We start from the raw sequence: 24900 nt of genomic DNA on the forward strand, positions 1-24900 counted from the left end.
AATGGCCGAGGCTGACAAGCATCATGACGACAATGAGTGGGAGGACCAGCGTGAAGCATTCACCAGGTATTACATGACGGAAAACAAATCACTAAAAGAGGCCGCTTCGATCATGAAGGAAAAGCATAACTTCTTCGCAACTCCGCGACAGTGGGAGCGCAGGATCAAGAACTGGCAACTCAACAAGTATGTTAGTCGAGATCAGCGGCTGGAGCAATTCAGAGCAGAGGGCCGTGATCTCGTAGAGGTCGCTTCGTCTGGACGACAACGACATCGCAAATATAGCCATGGAAAACACTTGCCTGTCCAGGATGACCGGAACGTTCGACGGTTTGCGAAGCGCGAACTCGATCGGAGCCGATCGACCAGCAGGAATCGGTCAAGATCACCTTCTGTTGGCCACGCGAGTCGAGGTTCAAGTCCGGGCGTCGACTTTTCTGGTGACGAAGCTGTCGTCGCGGAGCGAACGTATAACGTGGACTTTTCGGCGCTTTCAAGGAACGAGGATCTCCTGTCAATCCCTGTTGAAGAGACCTATCACACCTCTGATGATCCACATGTACAAGCACACGTGCTGCAGACACAGGATCTCAACAATGGATCGCAGCATTCCGAAGTACTCCTGTCGGCGCCGAATCTGACGCCGGATCAAATGTTTCCTACAGCTGACCAGTTTGACGCTTTCACACCCATGCCCTTGAGTATGGACACCAATATAGGCAGTCCAATGCCTCCGACGTTCTACCATCAGCCATCACTCGACACGATGGATCTTTCGCCTACCAATGGCGAGGCGCAAACTGGTGGTTGGAACTCACCACACGACCTTCATCTACAGGATACCCACAGCTCTTTTGGGACCGATCTAGGCCTGATACAGAGCAACACGATGCCAGATCAAGGCACGATGGACATGATGCAGAACACTTTTCAACAGGACTCTGGCTTCGGCATGTCCAGCATGCCCATCATCCAGGTGGTAGAACCTCCGCCTGACCCTAGACCAATGTTACCGGACACATTCGATTCGTCGGTGCCCGTTGATTTCTCTATGATACTCTCAGAGTATACCGAGGGTATACAACAAGCACTTTCATTGACGTCTCTGGACCAGGAGACGCGATATAAGCTCGAAATCTGCCGTGCGTGGTCACTCTAGAGTGTTATGGTACCCTGGTTAACGATGACAGAGCGAACATTCATCTACAAATTCAATCTAAGCATGTCTAGCTTTACGCAATCGCGTCAACGGATCGTGCAGCGTATGGAGCAGAAGCATCCCACCCAAAGCCATGGCACGGTGCCGTTCGTGCATCGACATTGTAAGTTCTGCATCCTGTGTATCCTTTTTGGCGATCGTGGCTCTACATTGGAAACATCATATTTGATCAAGCTCTGACGCGTTTTAGCACAATCTGTGCATACCGACCACAGCTCTTCTCAAATTGGTCTCGGCCATCGATTTTCGCTTTCTGGACCAGTCGTGGGATACACCAATATGGCGGAGCAGGTACCTTCCAGGCCCGCAACGCCTGTACCTACCTTCTGAGCGCCCCTCACTTGGCAACAGATGAACCTCCCATGGCTCCAATGGCGCCAAACATGTCTTGACACTTACGTCAAGAGGCCGGCAGTTTCCAATGTTGGCACTCACTGCGTGCTCACAACAAGGTTGCCGATCGAAGGCCCGGTCCCTGCCGCAGCTAAGGATCCGCCTTAGCCCACAAACAGCCGAAAGCAACGACAAAACTCACCTCGTTCGTGCGCCCACCCGCGCCCCGGGTATATGGTACTCGGCGAGGCTACGCTGTACCTGATACCTGTTTGCGGGCTAGGAGCCAGGCCGCAGCTCAAGGTACTCAGGCGCAATGCATATCATGATCGTCTGACATAGCAGTCGATCACGTTATATATACCCAACCACGACTTCCAGCTGCACATAACATAGACCTATACTAATCGAGACGATTCAAGATGCTAGTACTCCACGACAAGGAATGTCTTCTGCACGAGACCGTCGAGTATCTCGGCGCCAAGGCTATCCCAGCACTCGAGTCTCCGGCTCGATTGCAAGCTATTCTTGCTGCATTGGAGCAGTCGCCACACAAGGTCCAAGATGTCGACTATACTTCCCTACCAGAGGAGGAGAAACATGCGCTTTTCGAGACGATAAGCACCAATCACGATGCCGGGTATCTAGCTCACTTGCAGACGCACTTCTCGGAGTGGCATGCAGCCGACCTGGTGGCAGACGACGGGACTGTACTCCCAGAATGCTTCAGGTTTCCAACTTCGATCAATAATTATAACGTCAACCCGCAGCCTCCGAAGGATATCTTTGCGAGACATGGCTACTACTGTACGTCTCTTTCTCCATCCTTGCTCCCCGTTCATTGAAACTGACGATCCTCGTAGCATTCGACATGAGCTCAGGTCTCTCAAAGAACACATGGACATCGACTATCGCATCCGCGAATCTTGCACATCAAGGAGTGCAGATGCTCTTTCCTCACCTAAGGGATGCAGAGTCCACATCCCCAAACGGCGCCAGCAATGCCTCCAGACCATCACCTGACACGGTCTTAGCGCTCTGCCGCCCACCAGGCCATCACTGCGACGGTCGCCATGCCGGTGGATACTGCTACATCAACAACGTTGCCGCCGCAGTGTCAACCTATGAGTCGCTATGCGCTGCGTCACAACCCAGTCACACAGCCGAAACCGCACCTACTCCTTCCGTGGACGTCGAGACCCAATGCGCAGTCCCTCTCCCAAATGGCCTTCATTGCAAGCACGATCTCGCCTGCAGTCAGCATTCCTGGCACGCAAAACGCTCTGTCCGTGGACGAAGCGCACCGTTTGACCAGCTCTTGCAAGCGTTCCAGTCGCCGTCGTTCACTTCTCCACACAATCCGCAACACACCATACCGTCGCTCCCAGGGACGTTCCCTTCCTCAACGCCAGCCCTACCCAACATTCAATCCGCCACTTCTCTCCTAGCCCAGACTGCCTCACGAGTTGCGATTCTGGACCTCGACTTCCATCACGGCAACGGCACCCAAGAACTCTTCTACTCCTCCCCCTCGGTCCTCTACATCTCCATCCACGGCCAAGACGAGTTCCCCTACTACACCGGCCACGCTTCCGAAACCGGCATTGGCGAAGGCGAGGGCTACAACCTCAACCTCCCCTTACCCCGAGATAGCTCTTTTGAGGCATACCTCGAGAAATTGGACATCGCGATGAAGAGGCTCAAGCAACACAAGCCGGAGTTCGTAGTGGTGAGCCTGGGTTTCGATACGTATGAGACGGATCCGTTGGGAAAGTTTAGGATCTCGACGGAGGACTACGCCACCATGGCGGCTATGGTGACGGCTGGCGTGCAAGCAATGGAGGGTGGAAAGGGGGCGAAGTCACTAATTGTGCTGGAGGGCGGGTATGTCGTTGAGAAGTTGGGCGAGAATATGCTGAGCTTTTTGCGAGGGTGGCAAGGTGGTGAAAGCGAGCCGTGAGGAGGCAAGGGCAGATGTTCTGGTTTTGGGGTAGAAAACGCCCTGGGCGGAGGAAGCGCTTTTCAGAAAGTCCTTGTGCATAGGCGGAGTGGGCAGTTGGGTAGTGTACATAGATTGATCCGATCAGCGAAGAGCGGAATGTTGATGGCATTCAACTATCAATTTCAAGTCCTCCAGTAGAGCCCGCCCTGCACGGAGCTCATGTGATACTGATGTACAACGACTTTCTCAGCTCGACTGCCCGAGTATGCTCACTTCCTCCGCTGACTCATGCCCAAAATCTGCACCATCCGCACGAAGATGTTGATGAAGTCCAACTCGAGGCTGATGCTCTCGTTCACCACGTCCTTCCTCACCATCCCTCGCTCGGCCATCCGTGCGTGGTGCAGAATCTTCTGCACATCATACAGCGTGAAGCCGCCAAACACCGCCAGTCCACCGTACAGCCAGATGTTCTCAGTCCACGCGAGTGTTCGGATGGCGGTGGCTGGGAGGACGAGGGGCGCGAAGCCGGAGATAGCGACGATGGCGACGCCGGCTAGCAACGGGCCTCCTAAGTAGAGATATTTCTCTTGCTTTGCAGTGGCGCCGACGAAGGCGATAGAGCCCATCATGCCGATTGTGTAGAGGCCGGCGCGCATGAGGAGGGCGGGCTGCATGAGCATGAGCGGGGAGAGGAGGGCGGCTTGGGTTACGTTGAAGCCGGTCCAGAGGGCGTATTTTTGGATGTAGCTGCGCGGCACGTTAGCTTTGTTGTAGAAGGAATGAGATGCTCGGCTTACTTGTCAGGGTGCGTCTGCATAGTGCCGTACATGGTACCAATAGATGCGGCGAGGCCACCGATGATGACGACCCATGGGCTGGTTGCCATTAGGCGGTAGGACCAGCCAGATCTGTGGAGTGCGCTGGCTGCGGTGGCGATGATGCCGATTCCGAGGCCGGTGTGCATGAATGTCTGGTTGAGGTACTCTCGCTCGTACGTCGGCATGCCGCCATCTTCGCGTGTCTCGCGGTTGAAGATCAGGTTGGTAGCGAGAATTGCGCCACCGACCAAAAGACCGCCGTAGAGTAGTCGCTGAGTGAGATTGCCGGTCTGGGTTGGGACGGGGTAGTTCTGTGTCTGGTACGACCGCTTGAAGGCATTCTGTAGGGTCGGTTGGGTCTTGAGGATGTTCGACGTTACTGGACTGGTCGTTCTTGAGGTGAAGAAGTTGTGTGTGCTCGCCTTGAGCGGGGACGAGTGGAAAGCTCGAATGACCGTGGACGGCTTGCTGAATTGTTTGAATGCGGAGGACACCGCGAACGGTCTCCGGAGTACGGACGCCATGGTTGCGACGATGGTGTGGGAGTCGGCAGGCAGGGCACTGGGAGCAGGAGGAGGAAGGCTTTATAGAGTAGCTGCAGGTCGCCGCTCGATGATGTCGATGTCCACTAGTCCAGAAGTGGCTAGCACGGATGTGCTTTCCGAGCAGCGTCGAAGAAACGAGAATCTTACCCTCCACTCACACCAAACTCCCAAGCAAACAAATACGTCCATCGCCCGGGACCAATCGAACCAGCTGTCATGGTCGAGCGAGTCTATTTGCCTCATGTGCCGGAGGAGCTGGCCGTCTACGTCGCGTACTATCGAAACGTCTCCAATGCCGCCTTCCTCCGCGAACAGCTTCTAGCAGGCAACCACGACTTCGAGTATGCATTCATCGATGCAAGCATGGTAGGTCAATCACTCAGCAAGCTCAACAGTTCTTGCTGAGAACTATGGTAGGTCATATCGAGGAGACAGATTTTCGCCGCCACATTTCGAGCTATCAATGATCTATTGCATGACAGGCTGAAGTCTCGCAATGTGCATTCTGAGATCGTGTTCTGCCTGTCGTCGAACAACAACATCGGGGAGGCTTTCCGGAGATTTGGCGTTGGTGATGCGACCAAGAACCTCATCGTAGTCAAGGTCGCAGAAGCAGCTGATCTGACACAAGATCAAGTCGCGGAGCATCTCTCGGCTAATGTCAAAGGAGAAGAAGTAGTGTTCCGCGAAGAGGCACTGGAAGGTATCAGTGACATTGCTCGCATCCGCAAGATCTACAAGCTGCCTGCGCCGTCTGCAAGCAAAGCTACCAACGGCGTTCACCCCTCTGCCAGTGACCTTGAGCATCTTGAGGCTCAGATACTGGGAGCGATGGCATTACGCGGCGCGACTTGATGGCTCCGAAACCGTCGATGGGTCGCTTCTCTCGTGCGAACACGAACTGCTGCGGAAAGTCACGGTCGCAACCATCAAAACCTACGAGCAAATGAGGTCTTGATGCCACTAGTTTCACTGGATTGGGGGTTCAGAGTCCAGCGCATGGGCAGACCTTGTCCGCAAAGCACAATGGCTTCGGGGACCTGTCGAAACGCAGACCTCCAGCCGTGAGATCCATGCCTACAGCGAGTGTTGGAGAGAAAGGGCGACTGTGCGGCAATCCTGCGCGAGCGCTTACATTCTCTACCGACCACTCCCAGTCACCGATTGCGCAGGCATGACTATGAGACCAGTTGAAGACGCTTTCCGACTCGCCACGCCCGAACGGCTGCCTCGTAGTGCGCGGATGGCTGCCTTACTACGCGCGGACGTCTGCCTTATCAACAGCTCCCATATGCGCGCCAGGCTCGAGTTCCAAATACAGCAAGCGAAGTCGATGTCTGTGCCGCTTTTTCGTGGTCGAGTCATGGGTTCTATGACCGCACAAAGATCGTGAGGAGATGACCGAAGGCGAAGGATACCAAGCCTGCGCGATTCATCCTCCGCACTTTCAGATCTCCACGATCACGCAGATCCCCATGTTTTCCCGCCGGCTTGGCGGCGCCATCGTCGCTAGTCAAAGAGGCACCGCCAATGATAATACCGCTTCTACTACTGGGCTCGTGTCTTTTGTCTTTTCCAACGTCATATCCAACAAGCATTCCGCGATCATCGTGCAGACACTGTTGCAACTACCGACACCATCTCGATGATACCCTCGGTCGACGTCTCGCGGGATTACTCCCTCTACATATCACCTTGAATATACTCACCGTTTCCAGCATCGCCTTAGATCTGTCGCCTCCATTTTCTTTCCGTCGACGCTCGCGCAGTCCGATACTGTGTCCAGCCCCAAAGTCGCCAATATCAACAACAGCGATGGGCAAGTACTGGTTCAAACCAGGCAGGCCTCTCCGCCGGGGTATAGCAACGGTTTGCCTTGCAGCCTTCTTGTTCTTTGGATATGATCAAGGTGTCTTTGGCGGCATTCTGCAGATGGAGGACTGGCTCGAACAGTTCAACAGTCCTAACGACACCAACACAGGCGCAATCGTCTCATCATACTGCCTGGGTGCTCTGGGAGGCTGCATTCTGAACTTTTTCACGGGCGATCGACTTGGTCGGCGCAAGTCGATGTGGCTTGCCATGGGGTTTGTCCTTGTTGGTGCGACTCTGCAGGCTTCGTCTTACACTGTGGCGCATCTCGTTGTTGGTAGGGTCATTACTGGCTTTGGTAAGAGGATACATTCTTCCATTCCGTCAATCCTAGCTAATGGTCTGTATAGGAACTGGTATCGACAGCTCGACTGTGCCAACATATCAGTCTGAGCTCTGCCGCGCTGAGAAACGCGGACGATTGGTATCTTGGGAGGTAATGTTCATTGGCATTGGCATTTCGTTTTCATACTGGCTCGACTTTGGAATGTCCTACGTCAAAGGACCCGTTTCATGGCGCTTCCCAATTGCGTTCCAGATGGTCTTCGCGTTCGTTGTCATCGCACTGATATTTGGCCTTCCTGAATCACCGAGGTAAGCAGAGTTACCAGTTCATTGACAAGAGCCTTTGCCATGAGGTTCATTGGCTGAACTACTCCAGATGGCTGTTCAAGCACGGTCGCGACCAAGAGGCTATCGAAGTCCTGTGTGAGGTGTTCGACCTACCAGAGTCCGACGAGTACATCCAGCACGAGATCAACGCCATTAGACATGCATTGGCGCAGGAATCAACAGTAAAGAGTAACCGTGCGCTGTTCAAGAGCGACAAGCTTCACACGCGCCGGCGTGTCCTGTTGGCACATTTCGGCCTGTTCATGAATCAGATGGTCGGACCAAACCTCATCGTCTACTACATCCCAACAGTCCTAGTCGATAATGTCGGCCTCGAACCCCGAATGGCACAGATCCTCGGTGGCTGCGTCCAGCTGATGTTTGTTATCGGCAATTTTGGACCTGCATTGGCGCTCGATCGCATGGGCAGGCGCAAGACCATGATCTGGGGCTGTCTCGGACTCGGTATTTGTATGACTTTTGCGGCTGGTCTGCTTGCTGTTGAAAAGCCCGGGCCGAGTTCAGCGGCTGTGGCTTTCTTCTTCTTGTAGGCGTTTCCTTGATGAGCAGACACCTGGTCCTGCTGCAGTTGGCTCACTGACTGACCACAAATAGATGGATGCTGATCTTCGGCGGCACGATCAACGTCGTCCCATGGGTCTACGGCCCAGAAATCCTCCCACTCGAAGCACGAACCCGTGGTGTGTCCATCTCGGTCTCCGCTCACTGGTATGTAATTCTACCCATCCTGCTCTGGCTCTGGTTGGTCGCATGGTACATGCCGCCGCTAATACATGTCAAAGGATGTGGAACTTCTTCGTTGTCATGATGTCGCCCATCTTCATCAACCGCCTCAAATGGGGCACGTACCTGTTCTTCGCGGTACTGTCCTACAGCTTCATCTTCGTTGTTTGGAAGTTCTACCCGGAGACGAGCAATTATAGTTTGGAGGAGATTGATTCGGTAAGTGGTCACCTACTGTCCTCACCGAGAGGCCGGGACAGGAGCAGTTGAGAGCACCGTCGCTGATCTACGGTACAGCTCTTTTACAAGGAGTCCGACGAGAACCTCCCAGATTCTGTCGCGGAGGACACAAAGAAGGGCCATACGACACGTGCCAGCCACATTCGCGATGACTCGCCGGACACGCTTACTGGCGACAACAATCATGGTGATGGCACGCGGAAGCGTATGGGTGAGAAGGATGGTGACAGCCACGTCGAGACCGTCTGAATGTCCCGTTGTCTGCTGCGGAGCTCGGGCAGACGAGCCCTTGTGGTCTTGCGTACGGAGAAGGCGTACTACATAACACAAATTGTCAAATGCCTTTTACAGAGTCTGATAGAATATCGCGTACTAATGGACCGAGGTCTTCCTTCTTGTTTATTCAGCATCGCTAATTTGTATGCTCACTGGACTATGCTGGTAAAATATTTGTCTTGAAGCAATTCGGGGCTCCAACGCGAAGGCCATGCATACCTAGGTGACTATCAGTTGTATGGTCACAGCAATCGTAATGCCCAGCGACTAGCGGTCACAATAAGCCTGGCGCGAGATGAGGGGCAGCGAACTTGGATACGACGAGGGCACCATGGTCAGTCTGGCACAGGAAAGGCCCTGTCTCACTGGCTCATACCTTGCACTTGCAACGACATCCTAACACGCAGCGCGCGAATGCAGTCAAAGCGCTATCGCTCCTCTTAGTGCTTCTGTTCGCTGTCGAGAAGGAGTAACGACGGAGGCAGTATCTACCGCCCTTGTCGCTCCATCACTCGACTTTCAGCCTGACAAGGCACAGTTGGGATCAGCCTACCGTCGGGCAACGCCGGTACATGTAATGCCGACAGCTGCAACCAGCCAAGATGTTCTCCAGAATGCGATGTAAGTACGAAGCGATCCCTCTAAAGTCCTCGTCCTTTTCAAGGGGCACGTTGCGGAACCCAGCGCGACCACGGAGTGGCTACAGCAAAACCTCTTCTCACTACTGGTAATGCATAACTCACTGCCAACAGGGAATAAGGTGCTCGACATCCGCGCGACGCTGGTCTTTGAGCGTGTTCATCGCTTCTACCAGACCTTCAACATCATCGCTACCCTCCTCGGAAGCCTTGCTCTCGCAGTCCTGACTTTCGACGACTTCCATATCCAGCATGGCCAACCGCTGATGGAAGCGAGCGCGGGGCTCCTAACGTCCTCGGCGCTCACGGCTGTGGTTGCGGTCATGATCGCCACGATGCTGCTGTTCAAGTTCGAAGGGCACGAGCATCCGACGCGAAGGGAGCTGGCCATTGCTTGGATCCCGCTTGTGCTGGTAGACCTGGTGATCGTGGAGTTTCTGTTCGGGATGACGTTGTGGTATGCAGCACGGTCGGCAGTGTGGAGGGCATCGCTCATGGGTGGGCAGCTTGTGGTGCTGTTGGTTTTGTCGATTGTGTTGGCCATATGGATGTGGAATTCGATGAAGGAGAAGGGTGGGCTGGGGGAGGAAGAGAGGAAGTTGACTCGGCAGACGGTGAGGGTTGCTGATAAGTGAGATCTTGAGTGGTAGATATGTTGGTATCGTCGACTCACGGGAACACATGTGGAGGTTCAAAATTTGAAAGCGCCTCAGAAGATGTTCGAGCAAGGTCCTGAATATTGCCAGGGTTCAACTAGTTCCATGAACTCGTTCCAAGTGGTGGAAAGCCCGATAGCTTGTCACATAGTACATTTCCTCTTATGCAGGTAGCACTTTACAAGTGATCATTCATGCTGGACATCATGACGCCTCTTCTTTGCCTTCTTCGTAATTCCTGCCTCTCGACAAAATTGCTTCAGCGAGGCAGGATTGTTTTGGTGCCAAACGATCAGCTTGATGCCGTATCGTTGACTATGGTCTCCAGCGCCCTTGAACTGCTTGTGGAACGTCACTTCCAACTTCTGCTTACTTGACAGAGTGCAGCGGATCCTCCATGTGCTGATGAAGGCGGAAGCATCGCTGCCTGGGTCGTAGGGCAGCGCTGCGTCGTTATTCTTCCAATGCTGCGAGGATTCATTGCCGTGCCAGTAGCAGTCGCTCCAATGATGTGCAAAATCTTGGACGCAGGTTGGATGACCGATGTGTTTTCGATGACATTCGGGACGGCTCGTAGGTCGTTCGTCCAGGCTCTTAGCCGCAATCAATATGCGTTCGTCAAGGCTGGGCGTGATGATCGTAGCCTTCTGAGGCTTTCGTTACTCATCTCCTCGAAGGGAGTGTTGGGGTATCTGATCATCGAGTCGTAGCCAAAGTGGCTCATGCATCGTCTCTGTGTGCTCATTGCCGGTTTCTTATTCCGCTTCCTCACAATTTACCGGCCTTTCACACATGCGAGGAGTAGACGTTCGTTCCAGATATTGTCGAGGGTGCTCCGGTCATGGTAGTGCCGAATCTGTCGCCGTATCGCGCTTCATATTGGTTCCAGGCCCTGTTTCTCTCGCGGACTTCTCTCACTGTGATATTGTTAGATACCTTGTGACGACAATGACGGCAAGGGAAGGTGCACTCACTGTAGTGTTCTTGGTCGTTGCTTCTCTGGTTGTAGTATTCTCCGTCCCCTTCGCCGTCCGCGGCCCCTCGTCCGGCCTGAAACTTGAAGATGACAGCGCCGGTGATGACGACGAAGCCAGCAACCACAATAGCGATCACAATCACGGCGCCGTTAGAGATGCCCATCGTTGTGGACTCGTGGTGACGGATCGGCGGATCAACCTCGGCTGGTTCGCAGCGGCGCGCAGGCAGAAATCCGCGATGGCGGGGTCGTCAAAAGTTCGGTCAGGTCGACGGGCTGTTCCGTGCGAGAACGACGAAAAAAGCGATTGTATCGTGGACGAGAACTCACAGAAAACACTTATACAGACGACAGATATGCAGGAACGCAAGAATCGATCACGATGAAAGACAGAGAGGGGGCGATGCAGGCAGCATAATACGAATGCCTCCCAGCAGACTGGCCCTCGGAATCTTTCAAAGAACAATGCAGGCGAGAGACACATGGAACCTTAAACTGGGCCTGACAAGCTCACGATATTCCATACCTCCGTGCATGTTGAGAGGACTCCTAGAAGGGATGTCCTGCAGGTTGGACAAATCAAAAGCAACCAGCGTGGCTGTGAGAGGCTCAAGGAGGGTGAGAAAGACTGGAAAGTCAGCATGGAAGACACGCGGCAGGGCTCACAGAAAGAAGCCGCGACAAGGGTCCCAGCAGAATATTTGAAACTAAACTCGTTGAAGAAAGAATGACGAGGGAGCGAATCAGCAGTGAGTGAAGGAGACGCGAGAAAGCGAGGTTGGAATGACAAGAAGATGGAATGGCTGTTTTATGCAGAACAAGAGTTTTCCATTCCGAGGGGCTGGTTCTGAGGCTTACTCTACGTGCGATGTTCCCTCGTAATAGCTTACCGTTCCATATACGAAGATCCAAAACGAAATCGTCCATGATTCTCAAGACCTTTCTCCTTCAGTCGAAGACGTTCTTCAGCAATGCGACACAAGATCGCGGCGCCGGACCGTGCGGACGCAGCATTCGGCCATTTACTGCTCCGAGTCTCGTCTTCTCCATGATGATGACAACCAAAGTCTCACTTCACAATTTGAACATACTGCCCTAAGTAGGTACCCTCCCGGGCAAGTCCAATTGACTACGTCGCGCCTGCCTTGGCCATCGCTGCCACTTACATCTGTCCATAAGTGTTGCGCCCATCGATTGAGCCGGCTACTTTATGCCACGGTCCGACGATGTTATCAGAAAAGTGACCACCACCAGAGCCAAATATAGTGTCAGCCGTCGAGGCTGTAAGACATGCAAGTAAGTTGACGCGTATCAACCCCTGCCGCGCCTTCCGGCCTTCCTTACGCGTCTGACATCCTCTCGACATCTTATGAAGAACACATGCTCTTACTGCCCCTGAGTGAGCCCCGCCGAGTCTGCCTTGACGTCGATCACAATTTGAAGGTATTCGAGTCAGCCTACACAGTGTCCAGATGACTGAGAGGCTGTCCAAGGCCCGCGCATCAGAGCGTGGTGCGCCGGATGTCTTGGCACTAATGCGTTTCCTACATAATGGACTATCACAGAAGCCATACTGATGATGATATGACAGGCAGCGTCGGATTCGATGCGACCAGGACAGCCCAAACTGCCGCAATTGCACCTCTACAGGTCGCAAATGCGACGGAGTTGACAAAGCCAATTTCATCTTCGTGAACGGCAATACTCCAAAGCAAAGTCGCAGCACCACGCCGAGCGTGAGCCCGCCGCCCTCGACTTTGGCCTTGAGCCCATCAAAAGGACAGACGGAGCTCAGATCATTCCATGTCTTCCACCACGCTGCTGGCCCGCTATTCGCGGCCAACAATCTGGACGATGCATTCTGGCAACAGCTCGTACCAGCCGCTGCTCAGCGGTTCGAGTTCGTGTGGGATGCCTCCATCGCGATTGGTCACCTCTTCGAGTATCAGATGAAGAATCCTGGCACTGAATATGGAAAAAAGTTACAGACGACGCCAACCCACGTCCAGGCTCTGAAGTACTACTCACGTGCTGTCAGTCGCTCTCAACAGGTCATTGAGCAAGGCCATGCTCAGACTCTGCTAGCCCTCTTGTCATGTTCCCTGTTCGCCAGCTATGAGTTCCAGCACGGCAATACCCTAGCAGGAGGCGTTCTTCTCGAGCACTCGCAGAGTCTCTTTCGAGCATGCGTGTCACCCGAGGCACTTGCCAGGCGGAGTTCATCACTGATTGAGTCACTCGTAGATGCTCTCATTCCATTTCACAGCAAAGTCGCGTTGGCTATCGCTCCGCTTGGACTCCCGCATATGTTTCGCTCTATGGATGAGAATGCACTGGCAGGTCACTCGACACCAGTGTCACCGGCTAAGGATAACCCACCGTCACTAAAGGCATATAGTCAGGAGCTGTACAATCTGCTGTGCCGTACTCATACGATCGTTCGCTCAGTCAATCTCGTGAAACACCGAGCAGAAGAGACCAAGCGTATGAAGTTGCTGAGCAGTCATTTGCTTAGCCATCTTGACGACTGGCTCATTCGCTTCTCTGCTTTCAAAATACTCGGCCACAATGACGCTTCTACCATCGCCAGATCCGACGACAACCACGAGCTCATCCAACGTGCCTACCTGCTAGCCTACTTCCGCATCGCGCATATCTCGATTCTCACCTGCCACTCTCTCACCGAGACTGACTATGACGAGCACATCGATGGCTTTCAAGCCATCATCGAGCATGCAACCACCCTGGCATCGACTACCGCAGATGTTTCCTACGTGCTCTCCACGTTCCCGCCCTTCGTGTTCGGTATTGGCCCACCACTCTTCTTCACGGCTACTCGCTGCCGGCATCCAAGCATACGGCGCCATGCTTTGCGCCTGCTCAAGGCGATCCCGCCGCCTAGTGTAGAGACGCACTGGTCGTTCTTGCCCGTTGCGACGATTGCGGAGGCTATTGTGGCGTATGAGGAAGGCACATTTGGCTCAACCATCGATGATCTGCCGACCAAGAAGGGATCCGTTACTACCCCGTTGAACATCCTTGAAACGAATACAGCGCAAGCGGTACAGCTGCCGCCAGAACACCGCCGCGTCCATCACGCCCAACTCATCATCCGCCGCCAACAACGGCCCGCACAGAATAGCAGCAGCAGCAGCAGTAGTAGTCAGAGGGAGCTGGCACTGCGATTCATCACATATAACACGATCGAACACGCTTTCGAACAGGGAGACGAACATGATCAAAGAATTGTTGACGTGGAGAATGAGGAGTGGCAGAGGAAGCTCAGACACAAACAAGAGACGGAACAGCGGCACTGGGACGCCGTGGAGGCCAACATGAAAGGGAAGGCGACAAATGCAAAGAGGTCGATGCAGACCGTGGACTGGGATCTGCCACCTGAGATCGCGGGCGGGCTTTGTAGGAGGTAAGAGGCACGGAGTGCAGCCCCGGAGGTCGTCAGAGTGCAGTATGTTATGATCATGCCATGCTATCTGCCTACACTTTACCCATATTGAGTCTGACGGTTGCCGGACTCACCCAGTGCTCAAGGCCTCAGCACTGACTTGCTATGCAGCCGTTCCTTGACGACTCAGGCTTGCTCAGGCGGGCGAGATATCCCCACCATTGTCTGTCTTTCCATGCGCGACAGTGATAGCGCCTTCGCTTCCACTACCCGTGCCATCACTCTCACTCAGCTTCTTCTCGTTGGCAAGGACTCCGCCGTCGACAGCAGCAGAGTCGGCTTTACCACCTCGCCTCTCCCGCCATCTGAGAAGAATGAAGCCTGCCATAACGAAGATCCAGTAGAGGTTATAGCTGATGACTGACCCATAAGTGGCCGAGTTCTGCCAGCCGAGGAGGGCGTTGAAGATGCCCCAGCCGCCGCCGCCGTTGAGTTCGGGGTTGCTGGTCCAGTCAGTAAGCTTGTTTTGGGAATGACTATCTGCGTCGTGGGAGGAAGCTCACCAGCAATTGACATGCCACACACTTTGCCTGATGTCATAGCTTCCCGGGCCGGACCCGTTCTCATCAGCATCTCCGCCAGTGGCCTTGTTCCACGCGTTTGCTTCCAGGTACCACACGCCACGCGAGAAGAGACCTGCGGCGACGAGGTACAAGAAGCAGGTCGAGACGATGAGGAAGATCTGCAGCGGTGCCAGATTCCCGAAGCGGTAGATCAGGAAGCCCACTGCACAGCCTGCTAGTAGACCGGTGAAGGTGGCCAACGGAATTGCTGACGCCGGCAAACCGAGACTGACGCCGCCGATGAACACGATCGCTTCGAGACCCTCACGCAGGATGGTGATGAATGGAAGCATGAAGAGTGCGTACCGTTCCGCCCACAGCTTCATTCGCTGCCTTAGCCCGATCTTCCCGCCACTCTGAGCGTTGTTGTGGTGGTGCAGCGGGCTGTTAGACTTTGCTTCGATGGCGCGGGCGAGCTTGAGGCGCCATTTGGCTTGCATTTTGGATACACGGAGTAGGGCGGCGCCCATGACGGTGATGATCAGGGAGGCGATGATGGCGAAGACGCCCTCCCAGATCTCTTCGATCGAGGCCCAGTTGTTGACGCCGAGGCCGTAGAAGGTGCCGATCAGGGCGCAGCCGATGATGAGGCAGATTAGGAGGCCGGAGAGGGTGCCGTACCATATCTGTGTTGAGTCTTGTCAGAGATGTTGCCATGAGGTGGATGGCTGGAGGTAGAACAATGGCGCTGATGCCGAACCAGATGGAGGATGGACGGAGTAGACAATTGAGTAGAGTTGACTTACCTGGTTGCGAAGCTTCTTGTATATCGCACGATCTTCATCTTTGCCGAGTTGCTGTTTCACGAAGGAGAGCAGGACTGAGACGACGATGCTGGTCTCAAGCGTCTCTCGGAAGACAATGAAGAAGATCTGGGGTGCAAAGACGTTCGGCATTGTGGATGGTGCACTTTTTCTGCAGAGTGAGGTGGACTTCGGAAGCCGTATATGGCTCGAGATCAGGTTTTGGTGATCTGCTCGTTGAGACAGTAGGACGAGATGTGAGATGAAGAGATATGATAAGATCAAGAAGTGAAAAGATCTGATAAAGGGCAAGGTTTCGTTTCAGGGCCGGTCTAGTCAACCAGGACGTCCAGGAACACGAGGTTAGAAAGGCACATGCTCTGCTCGCGCCGAAGTCGGGTGAGACGGCTCCTCAGAGTTGCAGTCAGGATGAGCTGCAATCTAGTGAGAGCCAAGCGACGCAGGGAAAGGAGAAAGCCCTCGAGGTCATCAACTGATGATAGCACTGCAGCCGTGCTAAGGTGAGAACTCGGAGGTGATCCATAGCTTGCGATTCCTCACCCGGAAAGTGGGCTGTAGATGCTTTCCGAAATACTTACTAGTGCTGCCATCTCACATGGAAGCTTTTCGCTGGATCTCACCCCACATCCGGAATCGTTTCTACCAATTTTCGCGAGCTCCAAGCATCTCGACAGACGAAGCTTGGCCTCTTGTTTGGCATTGGCGAAGCTTGAGATAGACATCTTCTACAATAGAAGGTCTATTGAATCACTTCCCACTGATCGTCTTCGTACGATGAGAGCAGAAAAATGTTGAACGGAAGTCATAGGCACGGTCACTGTGGTACGGAGTGCGCTGAAGCTGACACTGGTTGAGGTTGACTTTGCACGCCGACACGAGCGAAGGCGTTCAGGGTCCTCTGCTATTGGTTCTAGATCATCGCTGATCTTTGATCTGATAAAAATTTTGACGTCCTGCCCCTCGGTTGCGACCTCTTAACTTGCTTCACCGACGGGTCACACCACGCTTCTGACTAGGTCTGCTCTGACATTGACTTCTGAACGGATCGTGGTGCATGGCCGACCTCCAGTGAGAAGTTCGAGCTCCATTTGTTTTGCTGGCATATGCCGTGTCCGTCTCTAGCAGTCTCCTCGTTTCCGCCCACCCTTTCCGCGGCATTATTGCATGTTCTACCATCAGCGCTGTCAACTAGTATGCCCGATCCCTGCTTACTGCCGTGTTCTGCTGGGGCTCACATTCCGCTGCAGCCACTGTTGTCTGACTACGCCTTGAAGAGAAAAGAGAAGCGATCCTGACTGTTGTCTTATCTTATCGATCGGCCGTTCGAGATCGAAGCCAGGAGTAGTCGGCGTATGATCGGAGAGCTAGAGCTTCGTATGCGTGCATTGCTGGTCTGCTGAGGGCTTGAAACGCGGCAAGACCCTCTGACAAGTGAAAGCCTGTCGTTCTGGGATACTGCCGCTCCTCCCTCCCAGCGATTTTATTTCTTGATCTTATCTTATCCCTCACATCGCACTTCACTTCACGTTTCTTTTCGAATAGTGCAGCCATGGCGCTGTCTCTATCCAACTTCCTCTACTCAATAGCACTTCTGACCAGTATTGTTGCCGCTGAGACGCGGACCTATGATTTCGATATTGGCTGGGTTCGTCGCAATCCTGACGGACAGCAGGAACGATCCGTTGTTGGCATCAACGGACAATGGCCAATTCCCAGGATAGAGGCTAACGTGGGCGACGTCGTGGTCGTCAACGCAAAGAACAGTCTCGGAAACAGAACCGACTCGATCCACTTCCATGGCCTGTACCAGAATGGTACTACTCATATGGACGGCGCTGGTTCAGTCAGCCAATGTCCCATTCCTAGCGGATCAACCTTCACATACAACTTCACTGTCGACCAGCCTGGCACATACTGGTACCACTCGCACGTTGATGGCCAATACCCAGACGGGCTGAGAGGTCCTCTCATCGTTCATGATCCAGAAAATCCTTTCAAGGATCAGTATGACGAGGAGCTGGTCCTGACGTTGTCGGACTGGTACCATGATGAGATGCCAGACCTTCTCTCCGGCTTCCTATCGGTGACCAATCCCACCGGAGCCGAGCCTGTGCCCAACTCCGCGCTCATGAACGACACGCAGAATGCGACTATCAGCGTGCAGCCGGGCAAAACCTACTTCTTGCGCATCATCAACATGGCAGCCTTTGCTCCACAGTACTTCTGGATCGAAGGCCATTCTTTCAAGATTATTGAGGTTGACGGCATCTACACTGAAGCCACTGAGGCGGACCAGCTTCATATCTCTGCCGCACAGAGATACGGTGTGCTCCTGACGACCAAGAATACCACAAATGAGAATTTTGCCATCGTCGGCTCTATGGACACCGATCTCTTTGACGCAATTCCGGACGGGCTGAATCCTAATGTTACATCCTATCTTGTCTACGACGAGAGATCGCGCTGCCAGAAGCGAAGGAGATCACCGAGTTCGAGCCCTTCGATGATTTCTACCTCGTTCCTCAAGACAAAGAAGAGCTTCTACCAGAGCCAGATATGCAGATTCAGCTCGACGTCGTGATGGACAACCTCAACAATGGCTTCAACTATGCCTTCTTCAACAACTTGACTTGGACGAAACCTGTGGTGCCAACATTGTACACTGTGCTCTCCGCACCTCCCTCTATGCTCAACGAAGCTCGGATCTATGGTTCGAACACCAACACCTTCGTATTGCCACACATGTCAGTAGTCGAGATGATCGTCAATAATCACGATCCTGGCAAGCATCCTTTCCATCTTCATGGTCACGCCTTCCAGACGATCATTCGATCTGACGAGGAAGCTGGTGATTATGACCCAAACAATGCCACCGACCGGGACTTTCCGGCTACACCAATGCGACGAGATACGGTTCTCATGCGGCCCAATGGTCATCTCGTTCTCCGGTTCCGGGCTGACAATCCTGGCGTTTGGATATTTCACTGTCATATCGAGTGGCATGTCTCTAGCGGCCTGATCATGACTTTCGTTGAGGCGCCCGAGCAATTGAGAGCCAACCTCTCAGCCTCTCACACAGTTCCGCAAGATCACTTCGATGCTTGCAATGCCCTCTCACCGCCAGTTCCGACGTACGGCAACGCTGCTGGCCACGGTGCAGCATCTTCAGAGGAGCAAGTGCTCGGTGCTCGTGACATTGATGAGGATGATTGGCTCAACTTCGAAGGCGAGAATGTCCAAGCTCCACCACTGCCATCAGGCTTCACTGCTCGTGGGATAGTTGCGCTTGTGTTCAGCTGCATCTGCGGCATACTTGGTTGCCTTGTTATTGCGTGGTATGGTCTGGGCGAGATGGGCTCCGTCGCGCTTGCACGCGAGCAGCGCAAAATTGATCAGCTGGAACAGGACAGTCAAAGCATGGGTTCGACTCAAGGCTCTAATGAGAAGTCTGGTCACGGTACTCAGGTGCTGAGACATGTGATGGGCAAGTAAGAGCAGTTCAAGTCTGTTGAAGTCGAAGTGGCTGTTACAGCACTGGCTTGAACCACAAAACGAAGAGGAAAGTGAGAGTGAAGGAAAAGAAGGGTGAGGCCGTGACAGCTTGCAATTCTAGGCGTAATTGCCTCTAAATAGCTTGTTTTAGGCATCACATTTTAGCGCTCCTCGCCGCCTTAGCCCTGCAAGTACCTGTCGCTTACGCCTGCCAGCCCCGAAGCATTCAGGCTGCCTCTCCTTTCTCCTACCATTATTGTTGCCTTGCAGAGTCCGTCGAAACGCCTCGGACGTCACCACTTCTTTCCGGTCGGAACTCTGATTGGTTGCACGTATTCGAGTCTCCTTCGCAATTGATAACAAACCTTCCGTAGGCCAGAGCCCGCCGGAGACAAGATCCTTAAGCTCGCTGACCATGGTGCGCAGTATCGTAAAGGAGGCGGTCAGAGACGCCCTGATCTTGAGTGTCTTAGTGATCGTGCCCATCGCGTTCCTGGGGCCTGGCTGGCAGACCTCCAGTACCTGGAACCGCCATGGCGACTTCTCCAAACAACACGAACAGTCATCTATACCCGGAGAGACGAATGAGAACGGATCACCAACAGTCCCACAGATCGACAAAGAGCCCCGGAAAGACAGAGACATCCCGTTACTTCGCGCCTTCGCGGCCGAGCGAGAAGTCGAGGCCTCACGAAACCAACGATGATGGTGATGACCATGAGCACACACGAAGTCCTCCCGAAGACAAGTCGGCTTCAAGTGGCAGGCGTCAAATGCTACTCACGTTCAGCTCTTCAGGCCGTCTAGGGACGAGACAGCCCCTCAAGAATCCGACTCCTCGCTCAGATGCCAAACGCCTATCTCTCGCCGATGTTGCTGCTGAAACACTCTCCCTCCTCCCAGGACTGCTCGCTACTCGACCGGACGTCGGCCGTGACGGACACCTCATCGCACCATCTAGTACGTCGATAGCCCTCGACTCAACGACCGGCCTGCATCTCCCTGCAACCAAGATCCGCGTCGTAGATTCCGACTCAATCACCGCCGCCCTCTCGCTCCCAAGTCTTGGCTCAACACATCCTCCACCCCTGGTCCTCAACATGGCCAACGCAAGACACGCAGGTGGTGGCTTCAAGCACGGCGCCCTAGCCCAGGAAGAAGCACTATGCTACCGCTCGAGTCTGTTCTTCACCCTCAAGATCAAGCACTACCCTATCCCAGAGACAGGCGCCATCTACTCCCCCCGAGTACTCGTCATACGCGAAGACATGAGTCAAGGTCACAACTTACTGGACTTCCGCAACCCAGCTATTTTGCCTGTCCTGAGCGTGGTAAGCGCAGCTGCGATCGAACGCCCCGAAACAAGAAGACTACAGATTCATCAACACGGCACCGTAGAGGTCTACGCCAGGAAGTCAGATGAAGAGCTCATGAAGCGCAAAATGCGCACTATCTTGCGCGTAGCGGCGACACACGGGCATCGGCAGATTGTGCTGGGTGCGTTTGGATGTGGTGCATTCCAAAATCCGGCCCATGAGGTTGCTCGGATGTGGGCGGAGGTGTTCGCAGAGGAGGAGTTCGAGGATGGGGTTTGGTGGAAGGATGTGATATTTGCGGTGTTAGGGCAGGGAACGGAGAATTTCGATGCATTCGACAGGCTGCTTGCTGGGCGGGTGGTCTAATATGAGCTGGTGGCCGCTTCATCAGCTGTAAAATGCAGACACCCCCGGGAGGACTCTGAACAAACGCACCCCATCTATGCGCTGCAGGCGTGAGTCAGCATCAGGATGCGAGGCGAAACCAGGTACGCTTCGCGGGATGGCATACATTTCATGCACGCCTCCCTGACGAGAAGCGTATCAATGTCGCAGTCGACCTGCAGATCAGCCACCAGATATTGTGACACAGATCCCATTGGACCGCTGGAAAAACCACGTCTACCTTTTCTCGATCGCTTCCCCACCAGCGGTCTGAGGAGCGCTATGCCGCTGTCGTCCCCGGACGTCGCTCGTTATACCACGGAGCACTTTCGCGATGGCATGTCGCCCGTCGAAGATAGGGTACACGATGACAGCGAACATAGCACCGAAGTGCCAAATTATCGCCATGCTGATCCAGCCACCGAAGAACGTCTGCGTGAAGATGTAGTCCCGGTACAGCGGCAACGGCCAGAGAATACAGGTCACGACCACGTTGACCACGAAGTAGACGCATGCTATCCTGAGCCACTTCTTGATATGGCGGATAGTCGCGTCGTCGAAAGGGTGCACCACGTCGTCCAGCGAAGTTCGAGTACTGTTTCTCGCAATAGCATCCCCTGTCGATTTGCTATATTGGTGTTCTGCCACCTGCTGGGGTGCTTCGCGGACATCCTCATTACTGGTGTTCTCTGATTGTAGGACGCTGCTGGATTGAGTCTTGTCACCGATGAGGTCGATCCGAAGGAACTCACGCCAGTCAAATCTGCTAGGCCAAGCCAGCGATATGACGACGGAGTAGAGAGCAGGCGAGAAGAACGAGACGATTGCTGCGTATAAACCTGGTATCTGCTGTTGTGTAGTCTGAATGTTGATTACGCCATCAGCCCACGTCGCCGACAGGGAAAGCCAAGTTGCAACTCCTGAAGCCAGCCCCAGAAGAGGCGCCAGAATCGAGGCCAGTGTTGTCTGCCGAGACCAGAAAAGCGTCAGGATCATAGGCAGGATGCCAGGACAAGCCACGATCGGACGGAAATACGTTGACCAGTTGTTAGTGGCTCCGGCGTACTGCAACATGATGGCAAACCCCGCCATGAACACACCATGGAACACGACGCCCCAATGGCTCACCTTGAGAACCTTCCGATCAGACGCTCGCGGGTTGATGTATGTGCGGAAGAAGTCCTGTGAGATGATACTGCTCACCGCGATCATAGACGAGGACACCGTGCTCGTGATGGCCATGAATATAAGGACCAGGAGACCGGCGGTGGCACCACGCCCGAGAAGGCTGCGCAGAACCACTGGCATGACCATTCCGGAATTGACCTCCTTCAGAGTGAGCGTGTTTGGGTAATCGAACCAGACTGGAGTATTCTCGATGGCGCGAGCACTGAGGCCGATGATGGTACCAGTACACCAGGGGATGGCCAGAATCACGACTGATACGAGATCATACGCAGGCACGGTCGAGTGGACCTCCGCTGCGAACGACTTCTGCCAGAATGCTGTGTCCATGAGGACAAGAGCGAGATTGCCAAACTTTAGCACGAGGCCAAACATCAGAGCTGGACTGAATTAGCGACATATCGACGGCGGCGGGCTCTTGACTCACAGCTTCGCGACTTCATGGTGAGAAGTGAGCCCTGGTAGTTGCCCGGAATGTTGAGGTCGATCGTCCTGGCCTTGACTTTGTGGTACAAGCCCGAGACGCCTCCGACATGTTCGTTGGTTAGGACCGCCAGAGAAAAGTAGATGAGCAGAATCAACGCGATCGTTGTATGGAGGAAGTCGGTCAAGAAGGTCGCTTTCAGTCCGCCGACTGCCGTATATGTGACAACTTCGAGGAATCAGTCACGACGATCGGCAGTGGAACATGTTGTATGCTCACCTCCAGCAGGGATCAAGATGCAAGCAGCAACCACATGCATCCCGGTCATTCCCGTCACCAGCTGCGACCCAGCGAGAATCATGCTCCCGCACCCGAATATATTGTTGATCAGGTTAAGCAGGATGAATACCCCATGCGCATATTTACCATATCGCATCTTAATGATCTCTAACGAGGTGTGAGCATATGGAACTCGCAGCTTCGCAATGATGCCGAGGACAGCCATGAGGCGATCTGAAACGATAGTCCAGCTGCCCACCATACGGGCAACGCGATGCCCCATTTGTACGTGTATGCGGCCGAGAAGACGCTCTCGTTGATCCACATCCTGTACACAGTAAGTGATCAGCATGCACGTACATCACGACAAACTAAGTCAGGGACTCACCAGCTTGAGAATACCGCAGATGCCGTCAGTCCGTTCCAACGGAACGGTTAGCTACCATGAACATTTCCGACTGGTCGCTGTCTTCCGAGAGGTAGACTTTCTGCATCCTGACGGCGGCGAGAATGATCAAGCAGAACAGGATCGACAATCCAACGATGATTCCGTAGCCATCGGCTTGGGAAAGCAGAGGTTCGTTGGGCATGGTGGCGGGAGCGGCTCAGCGGGTGTGTGTGGTACAAAGGGTGAGCCCACCATGGGACCTGAGCGAGCAAGTGCTTTATAGTCATCCACCAGGCCGATCGCTCTCACCCTTCGAGCCGCTGATGTCCAGAAAAAGTTGAGATCGCATCATTTCGATATGGCAATGACCGGCCAACGTGCCGAGTGCGTGGGCCTTCAATGCGCAGGTCTTATGATCATGATCCTTGTCGTCCACGAGGCTTGAATCGACACAGACAGCGAACCATACAAGTTGACTTACCCGTAGCGGAATGGTCGAGGACCCTATAGAGGTTCCAATGTGTTGATATGCGGTAGCGAGCAAGGACTTCGTCGGAGAATCTCGCCAAGGTGGAGTTTTGGGAGGATGGCGTTATGATGCTGATTTCGCACGCCATGAAATATTTGGTTGATGTTGACATGCCACGCGGGATCGCTATGCCTTACCTTACTCAAGAAGGCCTTCCATGGAAGGTACGTATAGGTGGATAACCTGCAGCCTATGCTTGCGTGATTGCTTGACCTCAAGATGTAGAGCTTACCGGTTGACAAGCCTGCTGCCATGTCTTGGGGTTCCTGCCATATCTGGGAACAAGATATTTGCTACAGTACGAACGACGTGGCTGTCCGATTCCAAACAGTAGTCACTGTGTGAATGCCAGGAGCTGAAAACACTAGTAGGGCAGATGAATGTGTACATGCTAGGGCTGCAAAGGGAGCGCCCCTTATCGTCTACTCAAATTTCTGTTGCTCCCAGTCTCTCGGGGCCGGAGAAGCGCGCCTTAGAGTTGGGTCCTCTCTGAAGCCGAGGAAGGATATAGAGAGAAAGCAGGTGCAACAAAGGAGGCACAGGACCGGATGAGAAGATCTTTGTCAATTCGAATTGTACTCGATGACAGATAGAAAGTGCTTGGGAATATAGTGGAGAATGGACGTCACTCATTTGGGCGATTCTGGCGTGTCAACCGGCCTGACGACACTCTGTCATCCGGTCTATAACATGTACATGCATGCATCACTGCATTCGCATTCGCGCTTCCCGCTGCGCTGTACTGTCGATATGTCCGGTCCAATCTGTTACTTCGCATCGTCATTCAGACTACTGTCTAGGCCGAGGATTGCTCCCGTCGTCGCTGCAAGAACGAGGCCGCACGACAATTGACGGATGCCTTCCGCGCGGCCGCCATGAGGTTCCCGATGAACTCAATGCTCGCTGCTTGGGGCATTGCCGAACAATTTCTTCTCTGGGGAGCGTCTACGCGTTGTTCAGTAGCTCGTCGCTCTCGCTTGCTCCTCCAACCTGTAAGTGCGCCCCACGATCTGTGATGCTGTCGATCTGGTGGTGTATGTTCCCCCCACCCCACTACCCACATCCCAAGCGCTCGAAGGCCATGAAGCCCAGCGGCGACTGGTCTCCGTGAAGAAGTGCACCTCGAGGATACGGCCTGATCCCATAGTCATCTCCCTGTTGCGAGGTCAAGTTGGTCCGGAGTCTTCAGGCGTTCCAGGCCCAGAAAGCGACATTAGTAGAACGAACGAAAGATTTAGC

The 24900-nt window shown here is 53.9% G+C and overlaps 10 protein-coding genes across 10 annotated transcripts; 6 read left to right on the top strand and 4 right to left on the bottom strand.

Annotated features, from left to right (window-relative positions):
• Position 1: 1 nt before the first annotated feature.
• Positions 2–3512, top strand: AB675_9533 (Acetylpolyamine aminohydrolase; the record flags this gene model as incomplete). Its single annotated transcript, XM_018150075.1, has 4 exons — positions 2–1142; positions 1191–1322; positions 1982–2359; positions 2416–3512. The coding sequence occupies 4 exons, from the start codon at positions 2–4 to the stop codon at positions 3510–3512; spliced, it is 2748 nt and encodes a 915-aa protein (XP_018002558.1).
• A 251-nt stretch (positions 3513–3763) lies between these two features.
• AB675_9534 (Growth hormone-inducible transmembrane protein) lies at positions 3764–4839 on the bottom strand (the record flags this gene model as incomplete). The annotated part of the gene is made up of 2 exons (XM_018150076.1): positions 3764–4244; positions 4295–4839. 2 exons carry the CDS (start codon positions 4837–4839, stop codon positions 3764–3766), a joined length of 1026 nt encoding a protein of 341 aa, XP_018002448.1.
• Positions 4840–5076: 237 nt separating this feature from the next.
• AB675_9535 (EKC/KEOPS complex subunit) lies at positions 5077–5715 on the top strand (the record flags this gene model as incomplete). The annotated part of the gene is made up of 2 exons (XM_018150077.1): positions 5077–5226; positions 5278–5715. 2 exons carry the CDS (start codon positions 5077–5079, stop codon positions 5713–5715), a joined length of 588 nt encoding a protein of 195 aa, XP_018002506.1.
• A 960-nt stretch (positions 5716–6675) lies between these two features.
• On the top strand, positions 6676–9877 carry AB675_9536 (Sugar transporter STL1; the record flags this gene model as incomplete). The annotated part of the gene is made up of 7 exons (XM_018150078.1): positions 6676–7030; positions 7083–7326; positions 7394–7891; positions 7960–8073; positions 8148–8307; positions 8386–8551; positions 9357–9877. The coding sequence occupies 7 exons, from the start codon at positions 6676–6678 to the stop codon at positions 9875–9877; spliced, it is 2058 nt and encodes a 685-aa protein (XP_018002327.1).
• Positions 9878–10684: 807 nt separating this feature from the next.
• AB675_9537 (uncharacterized protein) lies at positions 10685–11038 on the bottom strand (the record flags this gene model as incomplete). The annotated part of the gene is made up of 2 exons (XM_018150079.1): positions 10685–10815; positions 10873–11038. The coding sequence occupies 2 exons, from the start codon at positions 11036–11038 to the stop codon at positions 10685–10687; spliced, it is 297 nt and encodes a 98-aa protein (XP_018002399.1).
• A 1046-nt stretch (positions 11039–12084) lies between these two features.
• On the top strand, positions 12085–14302 carry AB675_9538 (uncharacterized protein; the record flags this gene model as incomplete). Its single annotated transcript, XM_018150080.1, has 2 exons — positions 12085–12170; positions 12466–14302. The coding sequence occupies 2 exons, from the start codon at positions 12085–12087 to the stop codon at positions 14300–14302; spliced, it is 1923 nt and encodes a 640-aa protein (XP_018002167.1).
• A 171-nt stretch (positions 14303–14473) lies between these two features.
• AB675_9539 (Plasma membrane iron permease) lies at positions 14474–15796 on the bottom strand (the record flags this gene model as incomplete). Its single annotated transcript, XM_018150081.1, has 3 exons — positions 14474–14780; positions 14841–15526; positions 15647–15796. 3 exons carry the CDS (start codon positions 15794–15796, stop codon positions 14474–14476), a joined length of 1143 nt encoding a protein of 380 aa, XP_018002225.1.
• A 1417-nt stretch (positions 15797–17213) lies between these two features.
• AB675_9540 (Iron transport multicopper oxidase FET3) lies at positions 17214–19156 on the top strand (the record flags this gene model as incomplete). Its single annotated transcript, XM_018150083.1, has 2 exons — positions 17214–18092; positions 18143–19156. 2 exons carry the CDS (start codon positions 17214–17216, stop codon positions 19154–19156), a joined length of 1893 nt encoding a protein of 630 aa, XP_018002426.1.
• A 533-nt stretch (positions 19157–19689) lies between these two features.
• On the top strand, positions 19690–20838 carry AB675_9541 (uncharacterized protein; the record flags this gene model as incomplete). Its single annotated transcript, XM_018150084.1, has 1 exon — positions 19690–20838. One exon carries the CDS (start codon positions 19690–19692, stop codon positions 20836–20838), a length of 1149 nt encoding a protein of 382 aa, XP_018002362.1.
• A 255-nt stretch (positions 20839–21093) lies between these two features.
• AB675_9542 (putative urea active transporter 1) lies at positions 21094–23334 on the bottom strand (the record flags this gene model as incomplete). Its single annotated transcript, XM_018150085.1, has 4 exons — positions 21094–22421; positions 22469–22693; positions 22745–23072; positions 23188–23334. The coding sequence occupies 4 exons, from the start codon at positions 23332–23334 to the stop codon at positions 21094–21096; spliced, it is 2028 nt and encodes a 675-aa protein (XP_018002180.1).
• Between the last annotated feature and the right edge of the window lie 1566 nt (positions 23335–24900).

The sequence above is a fragment of the Cyphellophora attinorum genome (genome assembly GCF_001299255.1).
Source record: "Cyphellophora attinorum strain CBS 131958 chromosome Unknown Contig7, whole genome shotgun sequence".
Classification (NCBI taxonomy): domain Eukaryota; kingdom Fungi; phylum Ascomycota; class Eurotiomycetes; order Chaetothyriales; family Cyphellophoraceae; genus Cyphellophora; species Cyphellophora attinorum.